The 20,428-nt window shown below is 43.7% G+C and overlaps 1 protein-coding gene across 1 annotated transcript in view; it reads right to left on the bottom strand.

Annotated features, from left to right (window-relative positions):
- The window catches only part of UBE2K (ubiquitin conjugating enzyme E2 K), an 81,395-nt gene extending 61,256 nt beyond the window's left edge, over positions 1-20,139 (bottom strand). The window contains exon 1 of the mRNA XM_004038573.5: positions 19,548-20,139. Coding sequence (XP_004038621.1) covers positions 19,548-19,610 — 63 coding nt within the window. The 5' untranslated portion in view covers positions 19,611-20,139. The remainder of the gene's footprint in view (positions 1-19,547) is intronic.
- Positions 20,140-20,428: the final 289 nt, after the last annotated feature.

The following is a 20,428-nucleotide window of genomic DNA, read 5'->3' as shown; positions in this document are numbered from 1 at the left end:
CACTCACCGCGAAGGTCTGCAGCTTCACTCCTGAGCCAGCGAGACCACGAACCCACCAGAAGGAAGAAACTCCGAACACAACCGAACATCAGAAGGAACAAACTCTGGACACGCCGCCTTTAAGAACTGTAACACTCACTGCAAGAGTCCGTGGCTTCATTCTTGAAGTCAGTGAGACCAAGAACCCACCAATTCCGGACACAAAAACAACAGTATAAAGGTTTTGACTTTATCCCCATAGGCACTGGAAAACCTAACAGAGAATGATGTAAGATCGTATTTTTAAAATTAAATCCAGTGGCATGGCACCATTAGGGTTGACTAGAAAAGCTGGGAGAGGCTGGGCGTGGTGGCTCATGCCTGTAATCCCAGCACTTTGGGAGGCTGAGGTGGGCGGATCACAAGGTCAGGAGTTCAAGACCAGCTTGATCAACGTGGTGAAACCCTGTCTGTACTTAAAACACAAAAATTAGCCGGGTGTGGCAGCATGCATCTGTAATCCCAGCTACTCAGGAGGCTGAGGCAGAATTGCTTGAACACGGGAGATGGAGGTTGCAATGAGCCGAGATTGTGCTACTGCACTCCAGCCTGGGCGATATAGCGAGAGTCCATCTTAAAAAAAAAAAAAAAAAGAAAGAAAAGAAAAGAAAAGCTGGGAGAGACTGAAGGCAGAAAAATAAATGTACATAAGCAAACTTTTATTCTATTTTATTCTTTAAAGACAGGGTCTTGGCTCTGTGAAGTGCAGTGGTAAAGTCAAAGTTCACTGCAGCCTCGATCTCCCAGGCTTAAGGGATCCTCCTGCCTCAGCATCCAGAGTAGTTTAGGACTACTGATGCGCACCACCCACCCCAGGCTTTTTTTTTTTTTTTTTGAGATGGAGTCTCACCCTGCCGCCCAGGCTGGAGTGCAGTGGCACGATCTTGGCTCACAGCAACCTCCGCCTCCTGGGTTCAAGTGATTCTCCTGTCTCGGCTTCCCAAGCAGCTGGGATTACAGGTGCACACCGCTGTGCCCTACTAATTTTTTGTATTTTAGTAGAGACAGGGTTTCACCGTGTTGCCCAGGCTGATCTTGAATTCCTGAGCTCAGGCAATCCACCCGCCTTGGCCTCCTAAAGTGCTAGGATTACAGGCGTGAGCCACCGTGTCTGGCCTCATTTTTTAAATATTCTGTAGAAACAGGGTCTCACTATGTTGCCCAGATCAGTCTCAAACTCCTGGGCTCAAGCAATCCTCCTGCTTCAGCCGTCCAAAACGCTGGGATTACCGGCTTAAGCTACTGCAAGTTGCCAGGAAACGTTTAATACAAATAGTCCATCTGGGCTGGGCGCAGCGGCTCATGCCTGTAATCCCAGCACTCTGGGCGGCTAAGGCGCATGGATCACTTGAGCCTAGGAGTTTGAGACCAGCCTGGGCAACATGGCAAAACCCTGTCTCCACAAAAAGTAAAAAAAAATCAGCCAGGCATGGTGGCAAATGCCTGTAATGCCAGCTACTTGGGAGGCTGTGGTGGGAGGATCACTTAAGCCCAACAGGTTAAGACTGCAGCGTGAGCTATGATCACAACACGGCACCCCAGCCTGGGCAACAGACAGACAGACAGACAGACACCATGTTTCAAATAAATAAATAAATAGTCCATCCTGAGATATAAAAACCTGACCTATGGTATTAACAAAAGGAATAAAAAAGAGAAAACAAACATTCCAGAGACAAGTGGAGGATGAAAGGTAAATCAGTGACAATATTTTATAAAGGATAGTAACAGAGGTTAGAGGAAAATCAGAAAAGAGCAGTATCAGAGCAACCAAAGGAGGAGAGTTCTAAGATGGAAATGGAAATGCTGAAGGAACATGTACAAAATGGATGATCACGAGAACTCACTCTGTGTTCTGTAATTGGGAAGGTACTGCCTGAAGGAGCAGTTTCAATATGACATGGTAGAGAGAGAAACCTGAGTACAGAAGTTAAGAAAATGAATTAACTTTTAAAAACCAAATACAGAAGAATGTCTTTAAAAAAATAAACAAATAAAAAAGAACGGGTCCTCCGGCACAGTGCCTCCAGAGCAGGAGGTCAGGCCAACCAGTGACCTGGGTCCGAGAATGGCTTTATTAATATCAAAGTAGGAGAAGACTTCTTAAAATGCAAAAAACACACCATGTAGGAAAAGATAAAATCTGACTACCTTAAAATTAAACTTCTGTAAGACAAAAAGGAGGACAATAAGTAAAATACACCAGAAAAAAATTGACTACTTTAAAATTAAACAGGGCCAGGCACGGTGGGTGACACCTGTAATCCCAGCACTTTGGAAGGCTGAGGCGGGTGGATCACTTGAGATCAAGAGTTGGAGACCAGCCTGGCCAACATCGTGAAAAACCCCATCTCTACTAAAAATACAAAAAAGCAGACGGGCATGGTGGCCCACACCTATAATCTCAGCACTTTGGGAGGCTGAGTTGGGAGGATCCCTTGAACCCACGAGTTCAAGATCAGCCTGGGTAACATAGGGAGATTCCCATCTCTACAAAAATTTTTTAAAAAAATTAGCCGGCCGGGTGCGGTGGCTCACGTCTGTAATCCCAGCACTTTGGGAGGCTGAGGCGGGTGGATCACGAGGTCAGGAGATTGAGACCATCCTGGCTAACATGGTGAAACCCCGTCTCTACTAAAAAATACAAAAAAAAATTATCCGGGCGTGATGGCGGGCGCCTGTAGTCCCAGCTACTCGGGAGGCTGAGGCAGGAGAATGGCGTGAACCCAGGAGGCAGAGCTTGCAGTGAGCCAAGATCGCGCCACTGCACTCCAGCCTGGGTGACAGAGTGAGACTCCGTCTCAAAAAAAAAAAAAAAAAAAAAAAATAGCCAAGAGTGGTGGCTCGTACCTGTAGTCCCAGCTACTCAGGAGGCTGGGCTGAGGCATGGGAAAATCACTTAAGCCCAGGAGTTCCGGGCTGCAGAGAGCCATCATTGCACCATTGCACTCTATCCTGGGTAAGTGTGTGAGTGAGACCTGTCTCTTAAAAATAAAACTTCTGGGCCAAGCACGGTGGCTCACGCCTGTAATCCCAGCACTTAGGGAGGCCAAGGTGGGCACATCACGAGGTCAGGAGATCGAGACCATCCTGGCCAACATGGTAAAACCCCGTCTCTACTAAAAATATAAAAAAAAATTTAACTGGGGGTAGTGGCGCATGCCTGTAATCCCAGCTACTCGGGAGGCTGAGGCAGGAGAATCACTTGAACCAGGGAGTCGGAGGCTGCAGTGGGCTGAGATCATGCCACTGCATTCCAGCCTGGCAACAGAGCGAGACTCAGTCTTGAAAAAAAAAAAAAAAAAAAAAAATATATATATATATATATATATATATATATATATATAAAAAACTTCTAAAAGACAAGGAGGACTGTTAAGTGAAATAAACCAGTCACAAAAGGACAAATAATGTGCTCAGAGGATAATTCTGCATAAGCCAACTCTAAAAGCTGTACAAAAAATAAGCAGAAGTGTCCCAGGAGCCCTATTCTGACAGGCGTGCATGACATAATCCTTGAGGGCTTGGTCTTCCCAAGTGAAATTGTGGGCAAGAGAAACTAGATGGCAGGCAGCTCATAAAGGTTCATTTGGACAAAGCACAGCAGAACAATGTTGAAAACAAGGCTGAAACTTTTTCTGGTGTCTGTAAGAAGCACAGGGATTTGATGGCTCCGGTGGCTCATGCCTATAACCCCACAACTTTGGGAAGCAGAGGCATCACTTGAGTTCGACATCAGCCTAGGCTGAGACCTCATCTCTACAAAAAGTAGTGTGAGACCTCATCTCTACAAAAAATACAAAAATTAGTCAGGCATGGTGGCGTACCTGTAGTCCCAGCTACTTGGAAGGATGAGGTGGGAAGATCACTTGAGCCCAGGAGTTTGAGGTTGCAGCAGCGAGCCATGATTGCACCACTGCACTCTAGTCTGAGCAATAATAGAGCAAGACTCTGTCTTAAAAAAAAAAAAAAAAAAAAAGCTGCTCATGGGCAAGGATGTTATTTTTAACTTCCAGAGTTTCGGTTTTAAACAAAAATGAAGAAAGTATACTCAGAGTTTTTTTTTTTTTTAAAGGGACAAATAATGAATGATAGAGCAGTCACACAGATTGAGATACAAAGTAGAAAGGTGACTGCCAGAAGCTGGGTGGTAGGGGGATAGGGAGTTAGTAATATTGGGTGCAGAGTTTCAATTTTGCAAGATGAAAAGTTCTGGAGATGGATGGTGGTGATAGCTACACAATGTCCTTAATGCCACTGAACATTTAAAATGGTTAGGATGATAAATTTTATGTTATGTGCATTTTACTACAACTTAAAAAAAAAAGCATAAAAAGATCAGCCAAAATTAAAAATCAAGCCACATAATGTAAGATAGACAATATCATATAAATAACATAAAGAATTCCTACAAATCTGGCCGGGCACAGTGGCTCACGCTTGTAATCCCAGCACTTTGGGAGGCCGAGATGGGCAGATTGCCTGAGGTCAGGAAGAGACCAGCCTGGCTAACAAAGTGAAACCCTGAGTCCAGAGCAAGACTCCAGCCTTACTCCAGAGCAAGAACTGCCTCAAAAAAAAAAAAAAAAAAAAAAAAAAAAAAAAAAAATTCCTACAGAAGAAGGAGAAAACTACAAACCACCTAATTTTCTTTTTTAAGATGAAATTTCACTCTTGTTGCCCAGGCCAAACCATCCAATTTTTTAAAAAGCAGTTAAAGAATGTAAACATGGCCGGGCATGGTGGCTCACGCCTGTAATCCCAGCATTTTGGGAAGCCGAGGCAGGCGGATCACCTGAGGTCGGGAGTTAGAGACCAGTGTGACCAGTATGGCAAAACCCGTCTCTACTAAAAATACGAAATTAGCCAGGCTTAGCGGGGCATGCCTGTAATCCCAACTACTTGGCAGGCTGAGGCAGGACAATCGCTTGAACCCAGGAGGCAGAGGTTGCAGCGAGCCAAGATCGTGCCACGGCACTCCAGTCTGGGCGACAAAGCGAGACTCCGTCTCATTTAAAAAAAAAAAAAAAAGTAAACACTAAATTTACAAAAGCCTAATGGCCAATAAACACAAAACATGCTTAATATCTCTACTGACTAGGGAAGTAAAAATTAGAATAAACCACCATTTCACATCCATCATAGTGACAAAAATATAAGTCTTAAAAATGTAGGCGAGTGCGGTGGCTCATGCCTGTAATCCCAGCACTTTGGGAGGCCGAGGTGGGCGAATCACAAGGTCAGGAGTTCAAGACCAGCCTGACCAACATGGTGAAACTCTGTCTGTACTAAAAATACAAAAATTAGCCGGGCGTGGTGGCATGCGTCTGTAATCTCAGGAGGCTGAGGCAGGAGAATTGCTTGAACACAGGAGATGGAGGTTGCAATGAGCCAAGATTGCACCACTGTACTCCAGCCTGGGCGATAAAGCGAGAGTCCATCTTAAAACAAAACAAAACAAAACAAAAAAAAACACGGAGAAACCCTGTCTCTACTGAAAAAAAAAAAAAAAATACAAAAAATTGGCCGGGCGCAGTGGCGGGTGCCTGTGGTCCCAGCTCCTTGGGAGGCTGAGGCAGAAGAATGGCATGAACCCAGGAGGCGGAGCTTGCAGTGAGCTGAGATCTTGCCACTGCACTTCAGCCTGGGTGACAGAGCGAGACTCAGTCTCAAAAAAAAAAAAAAAAAAAAAAAAAAGTTTGTCGGTGCTATTGCACTCCAGCCTGGGCAACAGAGTGAGACTCCTTCTCCAAAAAAAAAGGGGGGGGGGCGGTTTCAAGTAACTACGTTTTTTTTTTTCCTTCCTCTTTTTTTCCTGAGATAGTCTTACAAAAAATAGTGACTATTTTTTTTTTGAGACAGAGTCTCCCTCTCTTGCCCAGGATGGAATGCAATGGCGCAATCTCCGCTTACTGCAACCTCTGCCTCCCCAGTTCAAGCAATTCTCCCACCTCAGCCTCCCAAGTAGCTGGGATTACAGGCATGCACCACCACGCCTGGCTAATTTTTTGTATTTTTAGTAGAGACAAGGTTTCAGGTGTTCAGGCTGGTCTGGAACTCCTGACCTCAGGTGATCCGCCCGCCTTTGCCTCCTAAAGTGCTGGGATTACAGGAGTAAGCCACCTCTCCCGGGCAGAACTCTTTTAGTGGGAATGTAAATTGATTCAATCATCTGGAGAACAATGAAGCAATGTCCAGTCAGGCAGAAGCTGAAAATATGCTCAGGTCTTACAAATCTACTTCCTAGAAAAACTCTTACATGTCCCCCCAAAAATTATAAAAATGTCCAGTACATCCTTTTATCTAAAAGCTGGAATTAAATGCCATCAATAGGAAAATAAACTTTAAAAACTGACATGGAATACGATATAGTCTATATTAAAGAACTAGCACAACATGCACTATCACAGATCTTTAAAAAATAATGCTGCCGGGCGCGGTGGCTCACGCCTGTAATCTCAGCACTTTGGGAGGCCGAGGTGGGCGGATCATGAAGTCAGGAGATCGAGACCATCCAGGCTAACACGGCAAAACCCTGTCTCTACCAAAAATACAAAAAATTAGCTGGGCGTGGTGGCGGGCGCCTGTAGTCCCAGATACTCGGGAGGCTGAGGCAGGAGAATGGCATGAACCCGGGAGGCAGAGCTTGCAGTGAGCCGAGATCACGCCACTGCACTCCAGCCTGGGCGACAAAGTGAGACTCCGTCTCAAAAAAAAAAAAAAAAGAGAAAAAGTTTCCAAGAGACATACATTACAATCATCCATAAAAACTGTTTTTAAAAAAAACTTTAAAAAAAAAAGCAAAAAAGTATTTTATTTTTAAATTCAGGAGATATTAACAGTAAAAACAAAAATATGAAGGGGAAGGATATACACTAACTTCACATAGCAGATACTCCTAGAAAGAAAGAAAAAATGGAATAAGAAAAAAGTTATCCAGTGAGCTTTACCTCTATGTTTTACAGTATTTGGGTAGAGGCAGTTTAGCCCACCGTATGAGAAGATTACAATCTGTTAAATATGGACCACAGATATAAAGATGTTCATGTATTACTTTTAAAACTTCTAAATATAAAGTATTTCTTAGTTTTAAAAAAATCTTCAAAAATGTAGGGAGCAAGCAGCAGATATGAGTATAACTCTTTCCACCATAACCACCAATATTTTGGACGCACAGACCTGGTTTCAAACCTTTGTTCCACCACCAAGTTACTGATACTGAGAAAGTTACTTAATTTCTTCACAGCTGCAACTGTTGGATCTGTGAAACAAGAATACTATCAATCCCATAAAGCTGCCATATATAAAAAATGTCAGATAGGCAGGGTGCAGTAGCTCACACCTGTAATCCCAGGACTTTGGGAGGCTGAGGCAGGAGGACTGCTTGAGCCCAGGAGTCTGACACCAGCTTGGGCAATATAGTGAGACCCTCAACTCCACAAAAAATTTTTAAAAGGATAATTTAGCCAGGTGTGGAAGGCTGAGGCAGGAGGATCACTTGAGCCCAGGAGTTCAAGGTTACAGCGAGCGGTAAGGTCTTGCTCTGCTGCCACTGCACTCCAGCCTGGGCAACAGAGCAAGACCTTGTGTCTTAAAATCAATCAATCAATCAATCAATCAATCAGACAGTAGGCATTCAACTGTAGGCAGTTATTCTAAATTTGGAGTAAAAACAAAGAACTAAAGGGAAGAGAAAGGAAAAAAGGGTTTTGCAGTGGTGTTTACAATTAATTGATCATAACCAGTTACAGACTTTTTTCCTTTTCCATTTCCACTGCTTCGTTTGACTAGCCTTAAAAAAAAAAACTTTTAAAAAAGCATGTTCAATGAAATAAAGTTCTCCCACCTTTTCAGATTTACGTAAGAGAATAAAATGGATGTCAGACGAATGAGACTGCCTATTTTCTGGCTGCCAAAGCCCACTGAAAAAGGGATTTGCAAAGGGATCCAAGATTACACCACAGGATTAGAATCTAGATTCTTTGGTCTAGTTTCAGGAAACCAGAGCCATGTCAAGAAATTCAAAATAATCCCATTATCTCTATATCATTTGAGAGTTTCCCAAATAAACTTTTTCATTCAAGAAGGCAACATTTTAACACAACCTTTGAACGATTTATAACTGTCTCCTAAAGAAAGATTAAATAAATCACATCTGGAGAACAGAGCCCACATATATTCCTTTGTATTAATATATCCCCTCTTATCCACAGGGGACACGTTCCAAAATCCCTAGTGGATGCTTGAAACCACAGATAGTACCGACCCTATATGTACATACATATCATGAAGTTTAATCTATAAATTAAACACAAGAGATTAACAATGGAGTAATTATAACAATATATTGTAATGAAAGTTACGTGAATCTGCTCTCTCAAAATACCTTATTGTACTATACTCACTTATTTTTGGACGATGGTTGACAATGGGTAACTGAAACTGCAGAAAATCAAACTGCAGATAAGGGTGGACTACTTGGCCACTAGCCCCATGTATTATTGGCACACAGGTGACAAAGAAACACTATTAGAAGTACCTTAACCCTCATCTTGAGCTTTTCTTGAGGCATATTTACATCCAATAATCACTAAACCATTGAACAATACCTTTATAATCCAAGAATAATAAGCACGACAGAATATGAAAACATAGCTAATTCTGACATCTAACAGCTATCCGTTTACTGAATGTTTAATTATGTCCCAAGGTTGTTCTAAGCACTGCAAGGACTCTCCTAATCTTCCCACATTTTTACAGATTAAAAAAATCGAGATACAGAGCCAGTACTTCAGGTTTTAAGAAGAAAAGCCAGGACTCAAAGCAAATCTAATTCTAAAGCCCACGCTCTTAATTACCAAGCTAACTTAACTAAATTATGCTTTAGGAGTTAAAAATCTCTACCTCCTTGGCAAGTTCAAGTTCTCATACTAAGAGGAAAAAAAAAAAAGACACAAATAATACTGCATTGTTATCCCCTTCTGTAAAGTTGTATTAGCAGTCAGCTTTTATATTATCATTTATGAAAAGGATATTCCCACAAACCAACTACTTATTATGACTAAACTGGTATGCAAAAAGCCTGGGTTCACCATTAACCAGCTCTGTTTCTCTGAGAAACAATCAACCTCCTTGGGCCTCAATTTCCTGATTTTATAGATGAGGAGTTTGGCCTAGATCTGTTTCAGCTCTGAAATTCAATACATTTTGGCACATTTTCTAAGACACTATATTTTTCTTAAGAAAGATTTTGAAAAGCATCTTTTGAAAACTTTCAAACTTAAAATACATAATATATACTCACATCTATTCTTTTACTCAAACATACTCAAAACTAATCTGTTATTAGAAGTCAGGAAAGTAACTAGAAAGGAAGGTGGATTCCCATGGTACTGGGAAGGGTCTGTTTCTTGATTTGGATGCCAGTCACACTTTATTACGTACACATTTTACTTTAATATGAAAAAGGGTGGTTTTCCTCCCCAAAAGGTAACCATGAAGAAAGTTAAGATCATGATCTAACTCTAAAACTATGTTTGAGTATATAAGAGCTGTGCAACCTTTCTGTTCTAAATATGCAAATGTGCTTCTTGAACAATTGTATCAATAATCTCTTTGTTCCATAGTTCCAATTCATGTGCCTAGAGAAAAGTTCATTTACTTAAGAATCTCGGCCAGGCGTGGTGGCTCACGCCTGCAATCCCAGCACTTCGGGAGGCCAAGGCTGGCAGATCACCTGAGTCCGGGAGTTCGAGACCAGCCTGACCGACCACCATGGAGAAACCTGGTCTCTACTAAAAATACAAAATTAGCTGAGCGTGGTGGTGCATGCCTGTAATCCCAGCTTCTCGGGAGACTGAGGCAGGAGAATCGCTTGAACCCAGGAGGTAGAGGTTGCAATGAGCTGAGATTGCACCATTGCACTCCAGCCTGGGCAACAAGAGCAAAACTGTCTCAGAAAAAAAAAATTGCAATATTACCAGAATTCCTTTGGGACTGTCTCCTGAAATTTGAGGTCAGTCTTAACTTTCCTCTAGAACTCAGCTCAAGAAGGCTGGGTGAGGTGGCTCATGCCTATAATCCCAGCACTTTGGGAGGCTGAGGCAGGAGGACTGCTTGAAGCCAGGAGTTCAAGACCAACCTGGGCAACATAGTGAGACCCCATATCTACAAAAAATAAAAATTAGCCGGGTATGGTGGCACACACCTGTAGTCCCAGCTACTCGGGAGGCTGAGGTGGAAGGCCTGCTAGAACCCAGGAGGTCAAGGCTGCAATGAGCTATGATTGTGCCCCTGGGTGACAGAGTGAGACCCCATCTCAAAAAAAAAAAAAAAAAAAAAGGCACCTAGCTCAAGAACCTCCCTCATACAGTCATACAGGCCAGGCACGATGGCTCATGCCTGTAATCCCAGCACTTTGAGAAGCCAAGGCAGGCGGATCACCTGAGGTCAGAAGTTCGAGACCAGCCTGGCTAGAAACCCCATCTCTACTAAAAATAGGAAAATTAGCTGGGTATGGTGGCACGTGCCTGTAATCCCAGCTACTGGGTCAAGCAGGAGAACTGCCTGACCTGGGAAGCAGAAGCTGCAGTGAGCCAAGATCATGTCACCGCACTCCAGCCTGGGTGAGAGAGTGAGATTCCATCTCAAACAAAACAAAACAAAAAAACTCCAGGTGGGGTGGCTCACACATGTAAGCCCAGCACTTTGGGAGGCCAAGACAGCCAGATCACCTGAGGTCAGGAGTGTGAGACCAGCCTGGCCAACATGGTGAAATCCAGTCTCTACTAAAAATACAAAAAAATTAGCTGGGTGTGGTGGCGCATGCCTGTAATTCCAGCCATTCTGGAGGCTGAGGCCTGAGAATCACCTGAAGCCAGGAGGCGGAGGCTGCAGTGAGCCGAGATAAAGCCACTGCACTCCAGGATGGGTGACAGAGACTCTGACTCAAAACAAAACAAAAACAAAAAAGAACCTCCCTCATTCAAATACCCTCAGAATCCCATAGCATTTACACTTTGCCCCTCCCATTTTTATCTATCCTTTGTCCTGTATCTCCAACCAATTAAGCCTTTTGGGGCTGTGGTCAACATGTTCGGTAACTGTCAATAATGTATTCACTGGGAAATAAGAGTATATAGTCTTGGCTGGGCATTGTGGCTCACACTTGTAATCTTATCACTTTGGGAGGCCGAGGCAGGTGGATCACTTGATGTCAGGAGTTCGAGACCAGCCTGGCCAACATCATAAAACCCTGTCTCTACTAACAATATAAAAAATTGGCTGGGCGTGGTGGGGCGCGCCTGTAATCCCAGCTACTTGGTAGGCTGAGGCAGGAGAACCGCTTGACCTGGGAGGTGGAGGCTGCAGTGAGCTTGGATCATGCTACTGGACTCCAGCCAGGGTGACACAGTGAGATTCCATCTGGGAAAAAAAAAAAAAAAAAGTCCAGGCATGCCAGGCATGGTGGCTCACCATTTAAGCCAAGCACTTTGGGAGGCCCAGGCAGGCAGATCATCTGAGGCCGCGAGTTTAAGACCAGCCTGGCCAATATAATGAAACCCTGTCTCTACTAAAACTACAAAAATTAGCTGGGTGTTGTGGCCGGACAGGGTGGCTCACACCTGTAATCCCAGCACTTTGGGAGGCCGAGGCAGGCAGATCACGAGGTCAGGAGATCGAGACCATCCTGGCTAACACGGTGAAACCCCGTCTCTACTAAAAAAAATACAAAAAATTAGCTGGGGGTGGTCGCGGACGCCTGTAGTCCCAGCTACTCAGGAGGCTGAGGCAGGAGAATGGCGTGAACCTGGGAGGCGGAGCTTGCAGTGAGCTGAGACAGCGCCACTGCACTCCAGCCTGGGTGACAGAGCAAGACTCCGTCTCAAAAAAAAAAAAAAATTAGCTGGGCATGGTGGCGCATGCCTGTAATCCCGGGATCCCAGCCATTCCAGAGGCTGAGGTATTGGTTGAACCTGGGAGGCGGAGGTTGCAGTGAGCTGAGATCGCGCCACTGCACTCCAGCCTGGGTGACAGAGTGAGACTCCATCTCAAAAAAAAAAATTAGCTGGGCGTGGTGGCGCATGCCTGTAATCCCGGGATCCCAGCCATTCCAGAGGCTGAGGTATTGGTTGAACCTGGGAGGCGGAGGTTGCAGTGAGCTGAGATGGAGCCACTGCACTCCAGGCTGGGTGATAGAGCCGAGACTCTGTCTCAAAAACAAAACAAAACAACAACAAAAAGGGATCTCTCTCATACAGATACCCTTTAGAATCCCATAGCATTTACTCTTTGCCCCCACCATTTTTATCTATCCTTTGTCTGCCCTGTATCTCTAACCAGTTAAGCCTTTTGGGGCTATAGTCAATATTTTCAATAACTGTCAATAATGTATTCACTGGGAAATAAGAGTATATAGTCTTGGCTGGGCACGGTGGCTCACACCTGTAATCCCAGCACTTTGGGAGGCCAAGGCAGTTGGATCACTTGAGGTCAGGGGTTCGAGACCAGCCTGGCCAACATGGTAAAACCCTATCTCTACTAACAATACAAAATACTAGCTGGGCGTGGTGGGGTGCTCCTGTAATAACAGCTACTCAGGAGGCTGAGGCACAAGAGTCGCTTGAACCCGGGAGGCAGAGGCTGTGGTGAGCTGAGATCGTGCCACCATACTCCAGCCTGGACAACAGAGCAAGACTCTGTCTCCCAAAAAAAAAAAAAAAAAAAAAAAAACCCAGGTGCGGTGGCTCATGCCTGCAATCCCAGCACTTTGGAAGGCTGAGACGGCAGATCACAAGGTCAGGAGCTCGAGACCAGCCTGGCCAATATGGTAAAACCCCGTCTCTACTAAAAATACAAAAACAAAAACAAAACAAAACAAAACAAAATCAGCCATGCATGCTGGCACATGCCTGTAATCCCAGCTACTCAGGAGGCTGAGACAGGAGAATTGCTTGAACCCGGGAGGCGGAGGTTGCGGTGAGCCGAGATGGCGCATTGCACTCCAGCCTGGGCGACAGAGAGAGACTCCATCTAAAAAAAAAAAAAAAAAAAAAAAAAGTGTATAGTCTTTAAGAAGGGGTGACAGGCCAAGCATGGTAGCTCACGTCTGTAATCCCAGCACTTCAGGTGGCCAAGGCCGGAGGATCACTTCAGTCCAGGAGTTCGAGACCAGCCTGGGCAACATGGTGAAACCCCGTCTCTATAAAAAATTACATAAATTAGCTGGGCATGGTGGCAGACACCTTTAGGCCCTGCTACTTGGAAGGCTGAGGTAGGAGGATTGTCTAAGCCTGGGGAGTTCAAGGCTGCAGTGAACTGTGATCACGCCACTGCATTCTAGCTTTGGTGACAGTGAGACTCTGTCTCAAAAATAAATAAATAAAAAGGGAAGAAGCTAGGGAGCCCAGATGTGTCTAAACCTACGCCCAATGGACAGAGCTCAAAGTCTTTGTAACACTGTATACAAGGAATTCACCCCAAACATATTACCTGCACAGACTTTGATTTTTTTTAACCCAATCTATAGGCTTTCCTTGATCAACCCATTCCAGAAACCGTAAGAAACACTATTTAAATATTACATAAAACTGTAACTTGCATAACTTTCAAACACACTTTTGAAAAAATAAAAATAAAAACTTTAAAAACCACTTTTTTACTATTTGGAGACAGTGTGTTGCTCTGTCACCGAGGCTGGAGTGCAGTGGCACAATCACCACTCACTGCAGCCTCGACCTCCCAGACTCAAACGATTCTGCTGCCTCAGCCTCCCAAAGTGCTGTGATTACAGATGTGAGCCACCACGCCTGCCTCTAGTCTTAGAAACAACTGTTCAAATTCTTGTTACATTCATTTTTGGTAGAGAATTTTACCTTTTTATTAAAATCAAAAGGGAGAAATTTTAAAAGAAAAACACTAAAAGGGGGAAACAAACTTAAAAGTTTTAAAAATAAAACATTCAAAGCCAGTATATATTTTTTGTCTTTACTGTCTGTGTCCATTTATTCTTTAGATAAATTATCTTACACATCTGATACAGTTAAGTCTCAAAGTATTCTTTTTTTTTTTTTTTTTTTTGAGATGGAGTCTCGCTCTGTCGCCAGGCTGCAGTGCAGTGGTGCCATCTCGGCTCACTGCAACCTCCACCTCCCCGGTTCAAGCGATTCTCCTGCCTCAGCCTCCCAAGTAGCTGGGACTACAGGCACTCACCCCCATGCCCGGCTAATTTTTGTATTTTTAGTAGAGACGGGGTTTCATTATGTTGGCCAGGATGGTCTCGATTTCCTGACCTCGTGATCCACCTGCCTAGGCCTCCCAAAGTGCTGGGATTACAGGCGTGAGCCACCGCGCCTGGCTGTGTTCTTCTTATATAGTTAATAAATAGCCAGGAATCATTTTCTTTTTTCATTTCTGAGACAGGGTCTCGCTGATGCCCAGGCTAGAGTGCGGTCACATGATCACAATTCACTGCAGCCTTGACCTCATGGGCTCAAGCATCCTCCAGCCTCGGCCTCCCGAGTAGCTGCCACTATAGGCGCATACCACCAGGCCTGGCTGATTTTTTTAAAATGTTAGTAGTAACAAACTCTCACTATGTTGCCCAGGCTGGTCTTGAACTCCTGGCCTCAATTGAGTCTCAGCCTCCTAAAATGCTAGATTACAGGCATAAGCCACCCCACCTGGCTATAAACACTCTTTTAAAGAGTTTTGTCAGGCCAGCCTGGCCAACATGGTGAAACCCCCGTCTCTACTAAAAATAAAAAAATTAACCGGGCATGGTAGTAGGTGCCTGTAATCCAAGCTACTCGGGAGGCTGAGGCAGAATGGCTTGCGCCCAGGAGGTGGTGGTTGCAATGAGCTGAGATCGTGCCACTGCACTCCAGCCTGGGTGACTGAGCAAGACTCTGTATCAAAAAAAAAAAAAGTTTTGTCTACATAGTTCTCAACATATGGCAGTCTGGGGACATTTTTAGTTGATGCATCCAGCAAGAAGAGATAGTGGGGACATGCGCTGGGGGTCTGCAGTGCTACCTGCATATACTGGTAGAGGTCAGGGATGTTGCTAAACATCCCACAATGCACAGGAGAGCCACTCAACAAAGAACTATCTGCCCAAAATGTCAGTAGTGCCAAGGGTAAAAAATCCATGGTCTACAGAAATCAAAAGACTTACTTTTAGAGATTTACAACTACTTCTATTACAGAATAATCTAGATCAAGCTAGATCAAGTACATTAAAATTTTAAAGGAAAATAGACACAAAAATCTATTTAAATGATGAAGGAAAACTTAATGTACTATAGTAATTTTCATGAAACCAATTTGTTTATGCCATAGATTTAAACACGCCCTATGAGACTAGAAAATGTTGGCCAGGTGCAGTAGCTCACTCCTGTAATCCCAGCAATTTGGGAAGTCGAGGCGGGTGGATCACCTGAGGACGGGAGTTCAAGACCAGCCTGACCAACATGGAGAAACCTTGCCTCTACTTAAAATACAAAATTAGCCAGCCATGGTGGTGCATGCCTATAATCCCAGCTACTCAGGAGGCCGAGGCAGGAGAATTGCTTGAATCCAGGAGGCGGAGGTTGGGGTGAGCCAAGATCGCGCCATTGCACTCCAGCCTGGGCAACAAAAGCAAAACTCCGTCTCAAAAAAAAAGAAAAGAAAAGGTTACCAAAGTGCAATTACAACATGAAAAACCAACAGGTGCCATACAGCATAAGACCAACAAGAGAGTGCACTGATTTAAGGGTGTTTTATTTCATTAAGTTTCAAATTTTAAAATATTTGGTATATTGAAATTCAAGTAAATCTGGCTGGGCGTGGTGGCTCATGCCTGTAATCCCAGCACTTTGGGAGGTTGAGGCAGGCGGATCACTTGAAGTTAGGAGTTCGAGACCAGCCTGGCCAACATGGTGAAATGTCGTCTCTACTAAAAATACAAAAATTAGCTGGGCGTGGTGGCGGGCACCTGTAATCCCAGCTACTCAGGAGGCTAAGGCGGGAGAATCTCTAGAACCTGGGAGGCAGAAGTTGTGGTGAGCTGAGATCGCACCACTGCACTCCAGCCTGGGTGAGAGAGTGAGATTCCTTCTTAAAAGAAGGAAAAAAAAAAAAAAAACACAAAAGAAAGAAATTCAAGTAAATCTTAAAGTTAATTATAGGTAACACTTATTTCAATGAGTTTAAACTAGCAAATTAAACTGTGTTTAAATCCTTTAACCAGTAATACAAACCAGGCTCGATTTTTTAAATTAATTAAAAGCATGCCTATCGTTAGCTGGTCATGACAGCGTGGGACAATATGAACACAAGCAGACCTAGATCCAAATCCCAGGCTCTGTGATTGCAGACAAATAATTTAACTTCTCTAAATCTCTATTTTCTCATCTAGGAAATAGGACATCTAAAGAACTGTTCTTAAGAATTAGCAACAACGTAAAAACAAATGATACTAAGAACAACTAGCCATTCTACAAATGGCAGCTAGTTATTAACAGCAGCAATAACTAATAGTAAATAATAAAACTTATGAATAAAACATTGATTATGGGTTTATATCCTCACAATCAACAATTTACTTATGTAATCCTACTCATAAAATAACTAATTATAAAATGTACTTTACATCAATATTCCATGCCTAACAACTTTGGAATATTATTTAAAACTACTTAAAATTCACTCATATTTAAAAACAAACATCTAAAACAAAGAAAATAAATATTAATTAATAAAAAGAAACATCTGACAAATTTCCAAACACTGTCTTAAGGGAAAGAGGCCAAATGATGCCTTTAAGTAAATCACATTTGTATGACACAAAATTCAAAAAATATCTATACCCCATGCCCCAGACACCCAACTCTCTACAGAGAAAGCAATCAATTTTACCAATTTCTCATGAAACCTTTTACCCATACAGGCAAATACACACATTCCCCTGTTTGACACAAATGGTGGCCTCTTCCACACTATTCTGCACCTTGCTTTTTCACATTTATCTTGTTGGCTGTATTTTAACACACTCTAAGAACGGCCACTTATAATCTCTCATAACCAGAATCCAGTAAGCGTCAGCTATCTTTACAAAGGCACTTATAAGGCCACCCCAAAAAGTCCTTAAATCAACCAGTGTTCTTAGTAAACACAAGCATACAAACACATGAAATAAACTTCGGTAAAGTGCTGATTTACCAAAAAAGTGACATGATGAAACATTTATTTGATCAGCCATTCAAAAGACTGTATTTACACCCTTAAAAAGGAAACATATGGACTATACTACAAGTCTTCAATGAGTTGAAAATAACAATACACTTATAGAATTGGGGCTACTAAAATATCAAAAAATACTGGTGAAAATAAGCTATTTATTGGTTATATTTATTCCAAGATTAAATGATGTGACCCTTTCCTAAATGTTCTTTGCAACTTATTTTCCCAGAAGTTTCCTTCCATATTTATACAGGTACTGTTCTAAACAAAACAAAACAAAACAAACAAACAACAAAAACAACAAAAACAACAAAAAACCTGTTTGCATTTCCTGTTTTCTTCTTCTGAAACACTTTTGATGCTTATCTGAAGTAAGGCTTCATCATCCCTTACGTATAAAGAGCAGTGTTTTTTTAATATGCATTACTAGAGAGCAATACAAGTATTTCTGGTAATCTTCAACTTAAGTACTAAGAATACCACGGTGAAAAGTCAGCTCATAAAAAGCAAAGAGACCACATTAATTACCAGAGCAGTAACTTACTGTTTCTGTTACTGTAAGTAACAGAAAATAAAGCATTAAAAGTCTATTAAGTTTCAGGCTTGTACAACCTTGTTAAACAAGAAATGTTTTCAGTTGTTGGCAACAATATTAGCTGCTTTCATTAGGAGTACATATGTCAACTAACCTGGAATACATTTTCATATTAAATAAGTTAAAATTGCTGTTTCATTGTATCAGTACAGACACTTATGACTCTCTTTCTGCATTGTACCACAAAATACAAAGTCATCCTTCCATTCAGAGTTTTGGCATATGAACAAACATAGAGGTCAGAGTTCATACACATGCTCTGTAAAACCGACCATGACTTATATACTACTTTCAATAAGTCTGTTGTCATTTTTGAATTTTAAATAATTTTTTCTCCATGTATACTCATCACATACTTAGAATGCTGAATTTCACAAATTATTGACACTATCAAAGTACTAACCGTAAAAGAAAAACACAAATAGCAATGATATATTCAATAATGGTATGTGAATCTTGAAAATAATCATTTTCTGTATTACTTTTTGTTTAATTCATGTGGGGAAGACAATCTGGCATTCTTGTTGATCTTGGCATGAGAAACTGTACTAATACTTGCATAATTTTGAGTCAAATTACTAGAGCACTGTGAATATCTTACATAAATAAACGTAGTACAAATGTATCTAAATTCTGCAGGACTTAAGAGCAACGGGAGGCAACTTTTTTGAAAATCTGTTAAGTCGTGATAAATCTCAATAAGGAGATGAAACAATGTATTAATCTGGTGAAATTTCACATTTTTAATAGGTCTGCTTTTCAAAAGTAAGAATCAAGTTAACTATGAGGGACATCATAATGAAGTTTCGTGACACAACACGAGTCACAGAGGCACTGTCTTAGGACAGTCTCTCTGATCTGTAACTTGTAAACAATATTTTGAAATAAGCTACTCATACATTCCATTATTTTTTTCCTAACTAAAAATATTTACATGTCTTTAATACACCAAACACCTTGCCTTTGCCCACTCAAAAGATTGAGATGTCAATAAAGATGAGGCCTAGGAATTTGGGGGTTAAGTGGAAAAGAGATAATTATCTTATTTGGAATTAACTTGCTAACTCAGGTGAAAATTCCCTTACCCCTGCCACCAAATAAGACAGTATTCTATTATGTCTCCCTTTGACTCCTAACACCCAACTAAGAAGGACTAACTCTGAATGTCCTTCCTTTTTAATCAATACCTAAGGACTCACTGCTCCTTCCCTAAGAAAAGAACAGTGAAGGCCTGACAGGCAATAACCCCGAATACCCTCAAAAGTGTGGGCCTTCGAGCAGCACTGCTCTTGGGATCCAGTTACCACCTTTCCCCTTCCCCCAACCCACTTCCCGGGTTTTCTCAGGCTCGGCCTGCTCCCTCCCCACCCCACAGCCACATTTCCAGCTGCGGCCACCGCCTCGGGTTCTCTTGTGAGCTTCCATCCCTCCGAGGAGTTGCCCCCTGTCCATCACCTCCCCAAACCATGTTCCACCCCAGACCACCCGCCCGCGAGACCGTCCATCCTAGCGCTCTGGTAGGGGAGGGGAAGGCGGCGGAAGGAGGAGGGGAACACTGCTGCTTCCTCACAGGCAGAAGGGCGGCCGCAAGGAGGACCACCCAGGGACTACCGGGGATATCGGGGTCGCAGCTGGGAGGACCCTCCCGCCCCAGGCAGAGGTGGGGAATATCCGGGAGTTAATTTCTGACCTCCTCGCTCTTCAGCACCTCCTTGAACTCCCGCTTGATTCGCTGCACCGCGATGTTGGCCATGTCTCCGCCCGCAGCTGATTCGTACCCGCCTCCTCCGCCACCGCTACGACCACCGCCACCGCCGCCACCTCTTCCTCCACCGCCTCCTCCCTCGGCGATTCAGACCTGAGCACACGAACACTGCCACTACCACCCCGGCCGCCGCGCTCGCCTCAGTGTGGAATCACCTCCGCGCCCGGCCACCAAAATGGCGCCGGGTCGGCGCATGCGCACGATGCTGACCCGGCCGGGCGGCGCAGCCGCTCCCGTTGTAGCCCCCGTACGCCCGAGCCACGAGCTCGCGTCTCGGCTGGGGCTGCGGCCGCGTGGCTCCGCCCTGCCGGCGTCTGGGGCCGCGAGGGTGCGGCTTCCAAGCTGGCCGGCCCTAGCCGGCCCCCCCGGTCCTTCCCGGCGCCTCCGCTCCTGTTTAAACCCGGGTGCTGTGGTCTGGGCTTCCAGCGCTGGCCTCTGACCGAAGGTTCGGGCGCAACCGAACGGGTTTCCGACGCCGCACTCGGCTGGAACGCCGCCCTGACTCAGCTAGACCCGGAACCCGGAGGCTGAACGCCGTGTCTAGCGCAGGAAAACGCTCTCCCGGATCTCGGTCCGGCCCATTTTCAGTTGGTGTAGCCCCAGAAAATCCACTGCAGTCGTTTTTGTTCTGCAACATTTATAGTACCACGATTATTCCCATCATCTCAGGTAGCACAGATTATTGAATTAAGGCTGGTTATTGTTGGATCAGATTGGGTTTGAGACAGGTACTCGGTGGAGAGGACTGAGGGTGGGTTTAGAAGCCAGATGTTGATCTTTGACCTATTTAATACCGAGCTTGACAC

The sequence above is a fragment of the Gorilla gorilla genome, chromosome 3, assembly GCF_029281585.2.
Source record: "Gorilla gorilla gorilla isolate KB3781 chromosome 3, NHGRI_mGorGor1-v2.1_pri, whole genome shotgun sequence".
Taxonomy (NCBI): Eukaryota; Metazoa; Chordata; class Mammalia; order Primates; family Hominidae; genus Gorilla; species Gorilla gorilla.
Note: the sequence above shows the minus strand (reverse complement) of the source record. Positions and strands in the feature narration are given on the sequence as shown.